We start from the raw sequence: 12,025 nt of genomic DNA, 5'->3' as shown, positions 1-12,025 counted from the left end.
GGGTCACTTGTCTGTTGAAATCCTTCGGGCCATAGTCCTTAGAACCACAGCCCAGAGGCTCTGCAGGGCCTGGCCAGCCTACCTCCCGCTGCCCCACACTGGGCTCTGAACAGAGCCAGCCACTGCCAGTTGATCCCACATGCCCTTCTGTGTCTCTGTCTCTGTCTCTATCTCTGTCTCTCTCTCTCTCCCTCCTCCCAGTCCCCCTCCCTCTCTTGAAAACAGCTTTATCAAGATTTATATACCATACAATTTACCCATTTAAAGTCCATCATTCCATTATCTTTACTATATTCACAGACCATCCCCACAATCAATTTTAGAATATTTTTATCACCCAAAAGGCCACCCTTTACCTGTTACCTTGTACCCCCCGCTGCCCCTCACACCTGACACCAACCCCAGCCCCAGGCAGCCGCTGACCTGTTTTCTGACTCTAGAGACTTGCCTGTTCTGGGCATTTCACAAAAGTGGAATCATATGATATGTGGCCTTTTGTGACTCGCTTCTCTACTCCAGCGTCACTGTGTTTCAAGATCCATCCCCATTGTAGGGTGTATCCGTTCTACTTTCCTTCTTTTAAGTGAAATTACATCTTCTTCACTCTTTTTAAAGCTGACTGGTCCACCATGTGGCTACATCATATATATATATATTTTTTTATCTGTTCATCAGTTGGTGGACATCTGGGTTGTTTCCACCTTTGGGCTGAGGCGATTAGCGTGGGAGGTTCTAGTATGTGTGTTTGTGTGGCGTATGCTCTCCTTTCTTTAAGGATTACTGCAGGGTGTGGAGCCCCTCTGAGGCCTGTTCTCTACCTCCTTTCTCGACACACACTCTTTCTTCCCCAAAATACCTACCCCGACCCCGCTGAGTACCTCTACTGGCTGGTTGACACCCACTCAGTTCAGCTGAGACCTGCCTCTTCTAAAGACTTGCCTGACCCCTCGGGGCTCCATGAGGGGCTTCACGGGGCTGCTCACACAGGATCACCCGTGTCTCACTGTCTCCGATGCACTTCTGCCCCTTGAGGCCAAGGGCTGTGTTTTACTCGGCTTCGAACCCCAAGCTCACAGCTGGACATACAATAGCTGCTCTGTGGATTTCAAGTTAGAGACTGGCTATTCCAGTGAGGACCTGGGGGAGGCAGGCCAGCCTGGGCTCAGGCAGAGATGCAGCTGGAGGGAATGGGGGGGCGGGGAGGGCCGGTCCAGGCTGGAGTGGCCGTGTGCAGCCTGAGCAGAGGCCCCGGGGCAGCCCTCCCGGACCTGCATGGGGACCAGGAAGTGGCCAGTGGGTGGCTGGTTCACCCAGATTGGAAGCCTTAGTGGGTGGGGGTGGGCAAGGTGGAGCCGGAGCAAAGGTGGGAGGTGAGGAGGGCCTGAGGGTCTGCAGAAGAGGAGCCAGTCCTGGACACCACGGGGAGTGGGGCATCTTGGCAAGAAATGTCTCCAGTGGAAGAAGATGGGAAGGGCTGTAAGGCATTGTAAGAGCAATGAGAGAGACCCAGTCGAGGAAGGTCATGATGTAGCCAGCAAGGGACCCTGTTCCCGTCTGGGCCTCAGTTTCCCCGTGAGCACAAGAGGAGGGTGGGTGATGCCAAGATTCCTGGGTCTTGTGTGTGGGGGGGATGGGCACCCGCTCGGGGAGTCATGTGACTTTGTTGTCGGGTGCCCAGTGGTGGCGCTTGGGGCAGTAGGTCTGTGCAGGTGAGGGCCTGGCACATCCCTCATCCCACAGAGAGCAGCGTGGTGCACGGTGTGGTCTCCCGGGGGGCCCGCCTCCAGCTGAGTCGCTTACAGCCCGCCCAGGCTGGCACCTACACGTGTGTGGCCGAGAACACCCAGGCCGAGGCCCGCAAGGACTTCGTGGTGGCTGTGCTGGGTATGTCTGCCCCCTCCACCCGCAGTGTCTCACCCCCTTGGCACCCCATGCCATTGCCCTGGGCCTCACCACAGCTCCTGCCACAGTGGCCCCCCGGATCCGGAGCTTGGGCACCACACAGGAGCACAGTGTCCTGGAGGGGCAGGAGGTGCGGCTGGACTGTGAGGCAGACGGGCAGCCACCACCGGACGTGACCTGGCTAAAGGACGGTGGCCCGCTGGACCAGGGCGTGGGCCCCCACCTCCGGTAAGGCCTGGCCTATGCCCTGAGGCCCCCAGGCAGCACCCCAGACCCTCATGTGCCGGCTCTTGGCTCTCCGTCCCCGTGCAGGTTCTACCTGGATGGCAGCACCCTGGTGCTGAAGGGCCTGAAGGCTCAGGACTCGGGCGCCTACACCTGCGTGGCCCACAACGCGGCCGGGGAGGACGCCAGGCTGCACACAGTGAGCGTGCTGGGTGAGCTGCTGAGGGCTGAGGCGAGGGGGGAGCTCTGCTATCCCGGGGCTGCAGCAGCCTGGCCCCGCGTGGGGCCTCCACTGGAGGGTGATACCGGGGCCAGGATGCGGGAGACCTGGTTCAAGCCCCAGCCATGCTCACACCATGAGCTGGGCCACCATCTGACCTCTCTGGGCCTCTGCAACCTGTTCTGGGACTAGAGACACAAGCACTGCAGCCTGGGGGTGTGATGGGAGAGCTGGGGAACAGGGGAGATGCAAATAGAGCCTTCGGGTGAGGGGTGCCCCCACGTGGTAGACTTCATCCTCACCTGGTGTGGATGTGGCTCCTGCTGTTTCTTGTAATCTACCTGAGAGGAGCCCATCTCCCCCGCCCAGACCCCCTCCCTCAACCCTCTCACCAGCCCCTTTATCTCTCTGCCCACCCCCAGTTCCTCCCACCATCGAGCAGTGGGCAGAGAGCTCAGGGACCCTGGTGAGCAGGCCCGGGGAGCTGGTGACCATGGCGTGCCCCGTCCGGGGCTCTGCACCCATCCGTGTGAGCTGGCTCAAGGATGGCTTGCCCCTTCCGCTCTCCCAGCGCACCCACCTCCACAGCTCTGGCCGTACCCTCAGGTAGGGGAGAGGCTTCCCGGCCCCTGGGCCAGCAGGTCCCACACCCACTCTGCAGGCAGCTTGGGTTTCAGAATACATCTGAATGGTCTTCAAATAAAAATAATATATACATACAGAGGCTTATGATAGGCAGAATGAGGGCCTCCCACCCCCAAATAGAGCTCTGGAGATGAAAGAGGCCTCTGCCATCAGGCTCTTACAGCCTGGGGAGGGAGGCACAGATCCAGGTGATGACACCTGCTTGTATCCAACTCAGCCTGCCTTGGGGTGGAGGAAATCAGAGAAGGCTTCCTGGAAGAAGGTTTCTGAAGCAAATCTTCACGCATTCTTCCACACTTAGAGAGTGCTGCAGTTGCAGGCACTGGGATAGAGCAGTGAGCAAAATAATGCCCCTGCCCTGCAGCTGCTTGGTCAGGGGAGGAGAATGGCAATTAAACAGATAAAGCAGAGGAAGGTCGCCAGGGATATGTGCTCTGTAGAACAAAGTCGAGTGAAGAATAAATGAGAGGTCCCAGGGGAGGCTAGTATTTTAGGCTGGTCGGTGATAGACACTCAGATAAAGTGACATTTGTGTAGAGGCAGAAGGAGGCTTCTCCACTTGGGAGTTGAGAGATTGTTGGCAAATAGGTGGTGTTGGAAACCAGGACTGGCTGCAGCCTCCCGAGTATGATTGTGGCCCGCAGCCCCTGCGGCCGGTGTTAGGATGAGTCTAAGGTCCCAGGAAGGAGGAGCAGGCGCAGGGTTGGGACGGTTTAGGAGGCACTCCAGGAAAGCGTGCTGTCCCGGGAGCCACATGTTTCAAGGTCACTGGGGACATTGACAAGACTCGCTCAGGAGGTATGGTCAGGGCCAGAGGGATTTCGAGAGAAAGTGGAGGACACAGACAGGCAGGGCATGTCGACTCTGGCGAGTCCCAAAGGTTAAAAGGAATGGTCTAGAAGAGGGATAGGGGCAAGCAGGTGTCGCATTCCTTGGGTGCAACAGCACAGCCTGCAGAATTGGGAAAGCAGGAAATCTGGCCTCAGAGGGTGGTGGGTCAGAGAAGGCACGAGGGGCGAGGAAGTCTGAGTCTAGGGTTTACTCTGGGGGCACCAGGGAACCAGGAAAGGGGTTTAGGCAGAGGCCAGGCCTGTTCAGGTGTAAGTTTCCAAGCCGCCTAGCTGGCAGGTAAACCCCTGGGGGGCAGGAAAGGAGAGGGACCGTTTCCATGGAGCTCCCCCCTGCCGTCTTTTCCCCTCCATCCTTCTCGAGGGGTTCAGGATTTCCCAGGTGCAGTTGGCAGATTCTGGCATCTTCACCTGTGTGGCTGCAAGCCCGGCTGGCGTGACTGACAGAAATTTCACCTTGCAGGTGCACGGTACGGACAGGGAGTGAGGGGAGGGGGGGTGAAGGAGGTGGGCAGGGGTGTGAGGGGAGATTAAATGCGTCCTCAGGCCCTTGTAGACAAACACAGAGACTCGGTTTTTGGTTCATTTGGTTGCTCATTCATTCATCTCACAAGCAGCCGTTTGACCCCGTGGTGTGCCAGAGCCTTACCAGGCTGGGACACAGCAATGAGCAGGTGTGGCCCCTGCCACCCAGAGGTCAGTGCAGGAAACAGCTCTGTAAAGAGGCAGTCACAGTTCCAGGCAGCTAGTGACACCAGGGGAAGGACGGGGGGCTGTGGGAGCACAGAGGAGAGCTCCTCAACTGGCCTGGGGATTCAGGGAAGGCTTCCTGGAGGAGGTGAGGTCTGAGCTGAGGACTGGAGATGAGAAGGAATTGTCCAGGAGAAGGGCGTCCTGACCCATGTAGGAACAGCCTGTGTGAAGGTCCAAGGGTGAGGGCCAACTGGCGTGGATGAAAGGACTCATGTCCTCCCCTTTTCCCTGCACAGTGCCCCCTGTCCTGGAGCCAGTGGAGGTCCAGAATGATGTGGCGGTGGTCCGTGGCTCCTCGGTGGTCCTTCCCTGTGAAGCCCGGGGAAGCCCCCTGCCCCTAGTGTCGTGGATGAAGGATGGGGAGCCCCTGTTGCCCCAGAGCCTGGAACAGGGGCCCAGCCTGCTACTGGAGACAGCAGGAGCTGGTGATGCGGGGACCTACTCCTGCGTGGCCGTGAGCGAGGCAGGGGAAGCCAGGAGGCACTTTCAACTGACAGTGATGGGTGAGCCATCTGCCCCCAGTGCCAGCTTCTCTGGGCCTGGGGGCAGGGTGGGCCTCTGGGGGTGATGGAGCAGGTGGTGAGGAGGTGAGCCCCCCTTCTGTCCTTGGATCTCCCCAGGGGCTGCTGCCTGGGTGCCAGGTTTGGAGGAAAGGTAGACTCCTATGGGATGCTGGCTTTGCTCCCCTTCATTCTCCTGGGGCTGTCCCTCTTTAGCTTTGTCCCCAAACCTTGCAAAGCAGGGACAAAGGAGCCTCTGAAATCTGGAGACAGAGCCCTAAGTCTCATGCACAAGATTTTGCAAATTTTGTGCCATATTGGAAAGTCTTGTGTCAGCTGCATCCTCCATACTGTGGGCTTGCTGGTTTTATTTATTTTATTTTTAATTTAATGTAATTTATTCATGAGAGACACAAAAAGAGAGAGGCAGACACAGGCAGAGGGAGAATCAGGCTCCCTGTGGGGAGCACAATGCAGGACTTGATCCCAGGACCCCGGGATCACACCCTGAGCTGAAGGCAGACACTCAACCACTGAGCCACCCAGGTGCCCCTGCTTGCTGGTTTTAAAGCACAACTAATTGGCCCGGGCAAACTGGCCCATGGTTTCTAGGGTTCTTAGGATCGTCCCCCACATCTGTGGCCCCATCTGCAGCCAGCATCTGGATGATGGGGGGTTGGAGCTGAACCCCCGCTTCCAGTGCTCTGGGTGCAGCCGCCATGGCTGACCCCAGATGGGTGTCTTGCAGATCCCCCCTACATCGAGGACTCAGGCCAGCCTGCAGAGCTGTTGCTGACCCCCGGCACCCCCTTGGAGCTCCACTGTGAAGCCCGGGGCAACCCCCCACCCAACATCACCTGGCACAAGGACGGGCAGGGCCTGGGCAGGCCTCGGGATGGCAACAGAGTGCTCCGGGTAGAGAGCGTGCAGGTGCTGCCGTGGGATGAGGCAGGGCAAGAGGGGAGGGCGGGGAGGAGCAGGACCTAGGAGTTAGGCCGAGCTCCTCCTTTGGGGGGTGAGCCCGTGGAGACCACCCACCTGGGCCATGCCCTCAAGAGCTCCCAGCCAGGTCAGAAGCCAGTAGTAACTCCCAGCCCAACCAGAGGAGGGCCGGTGCCATCCATCCAGGAGCTCTTCCTGGAGGAGGCAGTTTTTGCCCGAGCCATATAGCAAGGGTGAAGTGGAGATAGAGAAACATCCCAGAGAGGGGAGTGACTGGGAAGGCAGGATGGCAGGCTTGGCCGGCCTGAGTCTGAATCCCGAGTCCTTGGTGGTGTAGGAAGCAATCCAGATCGGGAGGCGGACAGGCTGGGGCCAGCGGCACTTGCTCACCTTGCTCCTTCCCCAGGTGGGCGATGCCGGGCTGTACACTTGCCTGACCCAGAGCCCTGCTGGCGAAGCCGAGAAGAGCTTCTGGGTCAGGGTTCAAGGTAGGGGGTGCCGGGGTGGAGGCAGGAGAGGGAGGCAGGATGGTCTGCAGGGGCAGGTCCGTCTCTCATGCCCACTCTGCTGCTCACCCAGGCCCCCCACATGTTATTGGGCCCCGGGGCCCCCGCTCTGTGGTTGGCCTGGCTCCAGGGCAGCTGGTTCTGGAGTGCTCGGTGGAGGCTGAGCCCGCACCTCAGATTGAATGGCACCGGGACGGCGTCCTGCTGCAGGTGGGTGCGAGGCTAGGGAGCCAGGGGCAGCACCTTGCACGCCAGTCGGGCCCAGACCCTGCAGACTAGATCTCGGGTGCTGAGGGGCTGCCCCGTGCCAGTACTTCACACACCTCCTCTCCCGGAGTCCTGCTAGTTACTGAGGTTCTCTGTGCACCCCACCCAAGATGGGAACCAAGGGATTGTAGGTCGTCTGGAAGCTCCAGCTCCTGATCCAAGCCTGACTCTCCTCTGCAACATCCCCGACAGGCAGAGCCCAGGGGCAGGAGGCTCATTCCCTCCCACAGGAGGCTGTTTCCCCCAGAGGGGTGTCCGTTGGGCACCTGTAGGCCAGCCCATCCCACCAGTTCCTTGGTCTCCTTGCCCCGTGCCCGGGGGCTGACCCACCCTGGCCCAGCACTAACGAGGCTCTCTTCATCCTGGGACCTCTTAGGCGGATGCCCACACCCAGTTCCCAGAGCAGGGCAGGTTCCTCCAGCTGCAGGCCCTCAGCACAGCCGATGGGGGCAACTACAGCTGCACGGCCCAAAATGCCGCGGGCAGCACCAGCGTGGCCTTCCACGTGGAGATCCACAGTGAGTGGGCCTCACCCCACCCCACGCTGGCCCTTCGTAGAGCCCCAGGCTCCCAGTACCCACTCCCTGTGTGCCCCTCCCCCAGTGGTGCCCACCATCCAGCCAGGACCACCCACGGTGAACGCCTCCATCAACCAGACGGCCCTGCTGCCCTGCCAGGTGGATGGTGCTCCCCCACCCCTCGTGAGCTGGCGGAAGGATGGAGCCCCCCTGGATCCCAATAGCCCCAGGTGGGAGCTGGGAGAAGAGGGTCTTAGGTGCTGTTTCTAAGCAGAAACCGCCTGGGCAGCTGGAACAGAAAGCTGGCTGCCTTGCCAGCACGTGGGTCTTCTCAGAACCCAAGGAACAGGCTTGTCCAGTCAAGAACCTTGGGGGGCTGTCTGTCTATCTGGGTTTGACTCTTGGTTACTAATCTTTGTTTCTGGGGGTGGGTATTCATGCCTCTCTCTCTCAGACCAATTTTCTACACCTTCTCTACAAAAATGGCAGAAACAGCCCCCCAGGCTCCCCTGACCCCAAGTTATAGCTTCTCAGTTTGTACAACCTGCAGAATCTAGAGAACTGCCTGAGGATCCCAGTTCCCAGGGTAGAGTATTCCACTGGCCCAGCCTGGGTCCAGCTCATCCCCAGTCCAGCTGGCTGGGGTACAGGACATGGTCCTGGGAAGGCACAGTCCTCAGATCTGGGGGATATGCTCAGAAAAGGTGCTTCCTGGATGCTGCTGCCTGCTGACTCTTAGGGAGAAGCTGGGCCCAGGTGGGAGCATGGGAGGCCCCCCGATGCCACCATGGCTGTGACCCCCTCTGACCTTGGCTTCATGGATGAAGTACTCCAGAGTTGGCACTTTCTTGCTGGGGAAGCCAAGGGCAGAGGGGAGGGTCTTGCTGGAGACACCACCAGGGCCCAGCCCCTGGAAGGGTGTGCCTAGTGGGCTGGTCTCCAGGGCAACTCCCTCCCTCCCTTCCAGGCTGCAGGTTCTGCCTGAGGGTTCCCTGAGGATCCAGCCAGTCCTTGCCCAGGACGCTGGCCACTACCTCTGCCTCGCATCCAACTCTGCAGGCTCTGATCGGCAAGGCCGTGACCTCCAGGTCTTCGGTAGGTGGACTAGGGAAGGCATGTTCCTTGCCTTCAGCAGCCATCTCCAATCTGGGCTGGTCCTGCTTGGCTTCTAGGTTCATCCTGTCAGGAGCCAAGAGCAATGGCCTCTAAATGGTTTTGACAGTGAAGCCTATGAGTGAAACTTTTGAACATACTCAAAAGACACATATTTATTTTATGCATATAGTATGTACTCTCAATACTCTACTATTGTATCAAATATGCACAGATCTAAAACGTTTGAAAGGATAAGATTCAGAATCACTGTACCAGACGCTCTAATCTGCTCTCCTCTCTCCAACGGATCCCCTTGGTGGGGGCCACTCTGCTGGGTGCTGGCCTCGGGCAGGGCTGAGGAGGAGTGGGACGCTGAGGGCCACATTCAGAGAGGTGGTTAGGGGGCTGCCAACCTGGGGGGTGAGCAAAGGTCCCATCACCCCAGATTTGGGAGCCTGCTGGAAGATTCCTGCAGAGTGCCTCCTGCCTCTCCCTGGCCTGCAGAGGATGGGTCGATGGTGGTGGAAATACCCTCTTCCCCTGCCTCCATCCTGCCCCCCTGTCTCCTTAAAACTACTCTCTCCCCAGAGCCTCCAGCCATCACCCCTAGCCCCTCCAACCTGACCCTGACTGCCCACACCCCTGCCTTGCTGCCCTGTGAGGCCAGAGGCTACCCCAAGCCCCAGGTGGTCTGGTGGAAGGATGGACAGAAGCTGGACTTCCATCTGCAGCGGGGTGCTTACCGGTACTGAACTGGGCATCGGGGTGGCATCATGAGGTGCTGGGGGTGGGGAAGGGTGTGCCCATTTCACGGTGGGGAGCCTGGTCAGAAACAAGGCAGGGAGGCACCTGGGTTCTCAACAAAGCCAGCACTGGGATCTGTGTCCTGACCTCAGGCATCTAGGAGGATTGTCACACTGAGATGCCTGACAAGGGGGTTTTAACCATTACAGCTGCTGGGGCCTACCAGTGATCGATACCTGGAGGCCTGAGTTCGGCTGGGCCTGGCAACTTGTCTCCCTGTTTCTCAAATGCAGCTGATCATGAAAAGATCAGCACCTTAAAGGTGTCAGTTCACCAATTATTTCACCAGATATTTGTTGTGTCACGTGCCAGGCCACCATGGAGCTTTTGTCTAAAGCAGGTGCTCAAGCAACATGAGTCATTCTGATAAGAGGTTTTGATTTGGTCGCTATTACGCAAGTTGTCAGAGCTGGTGATTGGAAAACATACAGGGATGAGAAACACAGAACAACACAGAATCACAGGGGTGAAAACTGAACTTGCCCACAAGCTCAACAGCCAGTGCTTGAAGAATAGAGACTTCTAGAAGAAATTTCTAGATTCTGGGCTGGGGAGCAGATACCAGAGGAGAAATTAGTCATGAGACACCCAGTCCCCTGTATCCAGGTTGCTGGGCAGGCAGGTGGCAGCTGGCTGAGCTCGGGTCAGCCAGGCCAGTTGCTTAGCAGCCAACCATCTGTCTGTCCATCCCAGGTTCCTGCCCTCCAACGCCCTGCTCCTGACAGCTCCCAGCCCCCAGGACTCAGCCCAGTTTGAGTGCGTGGTGAGCAATGAGGTGGGCGAGGCCCGCAGGCTCTACCAGGTGACCATTCATGGTGAGTAGGAGCAGGAAGGGGGAGAAGATAGATTGTGGGCATCGCCTGCATCGCCTCATCCCACCCACCCCCACACTGACGCAGCCCCCCATGCCAGCACTCTTCCTGGCACGTAGGAGCTCTCAGGAGAGGCCTCTTTTCAATCCAGATTGTTCTAAACCCCAATCTGACCTATCATCACCCTGGTGAAAAGTCCTCCCTCCATGGCTGCCCACTGCCCTCAGGATAGAATGCAAGGTGTTACCTGGGTCCACATGACCCTATGCATGCTGATGCAGCCACCACCACCACCACCACCACCAGGTTCAGCTCACCCCATGGCTTGCCTCACTCTCCAATCGTGCTGCTCAACTTTTAGTTCCTCACCTCAGGGCCTTTGCATATGCTGTTCCCTCTGCTCTGAACACTTCTCTTTGTGCTTCACCCAGTCGACCCTTGCTTTTCCTTCAGATCTCAGGTTAAATGGCATGTCCCCTGGAGGCCTTCTGTGGCCTCCCAACTCTGAGCTCCCACCAGGCTCCCTTCTCTTGTGAAGTACTCCAGAGAGATGTAGCTGGTATCTCTATACAAAGCAGTTCAGGGGCCCCTGGGTGGCTCAGCAGTTGAGCATCTGCCTTTGGCTCAGGACGTGATCCGGGGTCCTGGGATCGAGTCCCACATCGGGCTCCCTGCAGAGAGCCTGCTTCTCCCTCTGCCTGTGTCTCTGCCCCTCTCTCTGTGTGTGTCTCTCATGAATAAAAAATAAAATCTTGAAAAGAAAAGAAAGTGGTTCATAACTGCACCCCAAAGCCCAGCAAAAAATATTTCCCAAGTGAGTGACTGTGACCTCTCCCTGTCACCCTACCCTCCCTGGCCCTCATCACTTGTGTCCCCCACGGGTGGTTTTCATGCACCTGGCTCCATGGCTGGGTGGGCCCCACGGACCGCGGTGAGGCCTCAAGCCTTATCTTGCATTATAGTGCCTCCCACCATCGCTGATGACCAGACGGACTTCACTGTGACCAAGATGGCACCTGTGGTCCTTACCTGCCACAGCACAGGCATCCCAGCCCCGCTCGTGTCCTGGAGCAAGGCAGGCGCCCCACTGGGGGTGCGGGGAAGTGGCTACCGTGTCTTGCCTTCGGGTAAGTGAGGGTGAGCCCTGGGGAGTGGACCCGGGGGAGTCCAGCAGAGGGTGTGAGAGACAACCATTGGAGCCAGTGGGGGACAGTAAGGTGGGGAGCCTGGCTCCCCAGCCTGGCTCTGCCGTTCCCTGCTGTGTGACCCAGGGGCATCCCTCACTCTCTCTGGACTTTACCCTACCCCCTTACCTAACCCTACTCACGCCCTGGAGTGTTGATGTCCATCTGTGGCTCCCTGATGTGAGTTGCGAGGTGGGTGCCGCTTCATGGTGACACGAGAATCGTAATAGCTATGTGAGAGGGTTCAAAAAGCTTGTTTGATCTCACTGGAAGGATTTTCCTTTCCTCTGAAATTATACTTCTCTTAATATTTTGGTGTTGGAAGGTCCTTTCTTTTGTGAAAGCAGATGATCATAGACGGGCGCCTTTGAAATGCCTCTGCTTGTCAAAATTAAAAGCGGGCAACTTTTACGGGGACTCTCGGTGTGACATTTACTTGTTAGCTGATTGGGTAGTGGAATCCTAAAGCCTGAGCATCGCTGGCCAGATCTACGGTTTTCACTCTTCCAAAGCAGTAGAAACTGCTTCTTCTGACAAGCAGTTATGGGGAAGCTCATCATGTATAAGAAGTTGTGGTTCAAAAAAAAAAAAAAAAAGCTGGGGTTCCGGTTCCATCTGGGGCTAGGCAGGGGGTGTGGGGGTGGTCCAGAAAGGTTAAAACATGTTCATTGAGCATCCAAGACTAAGGAAGACAGGGCAAAAGGAGGATAGATGAAGCAGTAATCCAGGGAGGCTTCCTGGAGGAGGCATGTTTTGAGCAGAACCCAAGGGTAGCAGGGTGAGGACCTATGGCACTATGGGTGG

The 12,025-nt window shown here is 57.8% G+C and overlaps 1 protein-coding gene across 1 annotated transcript in view; it reads left to right on the top strand.

Moving 5' to 3' along the window:
* HMCN2 (hemicentin 2) overlaps positions 1-12,025 on the top strand; it is a 146,437-nt gene that overhangs the window by 106,395 nt on the left and 28,017 nt on the right. The window contains 15 exon segments of the mRNA XM_055329177.1: positions 1,741-1,884; positions 1,971-2,130; positions 2,215-2,339; positions 2,770-2,953; positions 4,213-4,310; positions 4,830-5,096; positions 5,842-6,023; positions 6,442-6,523; positions 6,615-6,751; positions 7,185-7,326; positions 7,412-7,556; positions 8,294-8,421; positions 9,010-9,166; positions 9,919-10,040; positions 11,000-11,164. Of these exon segments, the coding sequence (XP_055185152.1) occupies positions 1,741-1,884; positions 1,971-2,130; positions 2,215-2,339; positions 2,770-2,953; positions 4,213-4,310; positions 4,830-5,096; positions 5,842-6,023; positions 6,442-6,523; positions 6,615-6,751; positions 7,185-7,326; positions 7,412-7,556; positions 8,294-8,421; positions 9,010-9,166; positions 9,919-10,040; positions 11,000-11,164 (2,238 nt within the window).

The sequence above is a fragment of the Nyctereutes procyonoides genome, unplaced genomic scaffold, assembly GCF_905146905.1.
Source record: "Nyctereutes procyonoides isolate TBG_1078 unplaced genomic scaffold, NYPRO_anot_genome, whole genome shotgun sequence".
NCBI classification, from domain to species: domain Eukaryota; kingdom Metazoa; phylum Chordata; class Mammalia; order Carnivora; family Canidae; genus Nyctereutes; species Nyctereutes procyonoides.
The sequence above is the reverse complement of the archived record's forward strand: the minus strand, read 5'-3'. Positions and strand labels throughout refer to the sequence as shown.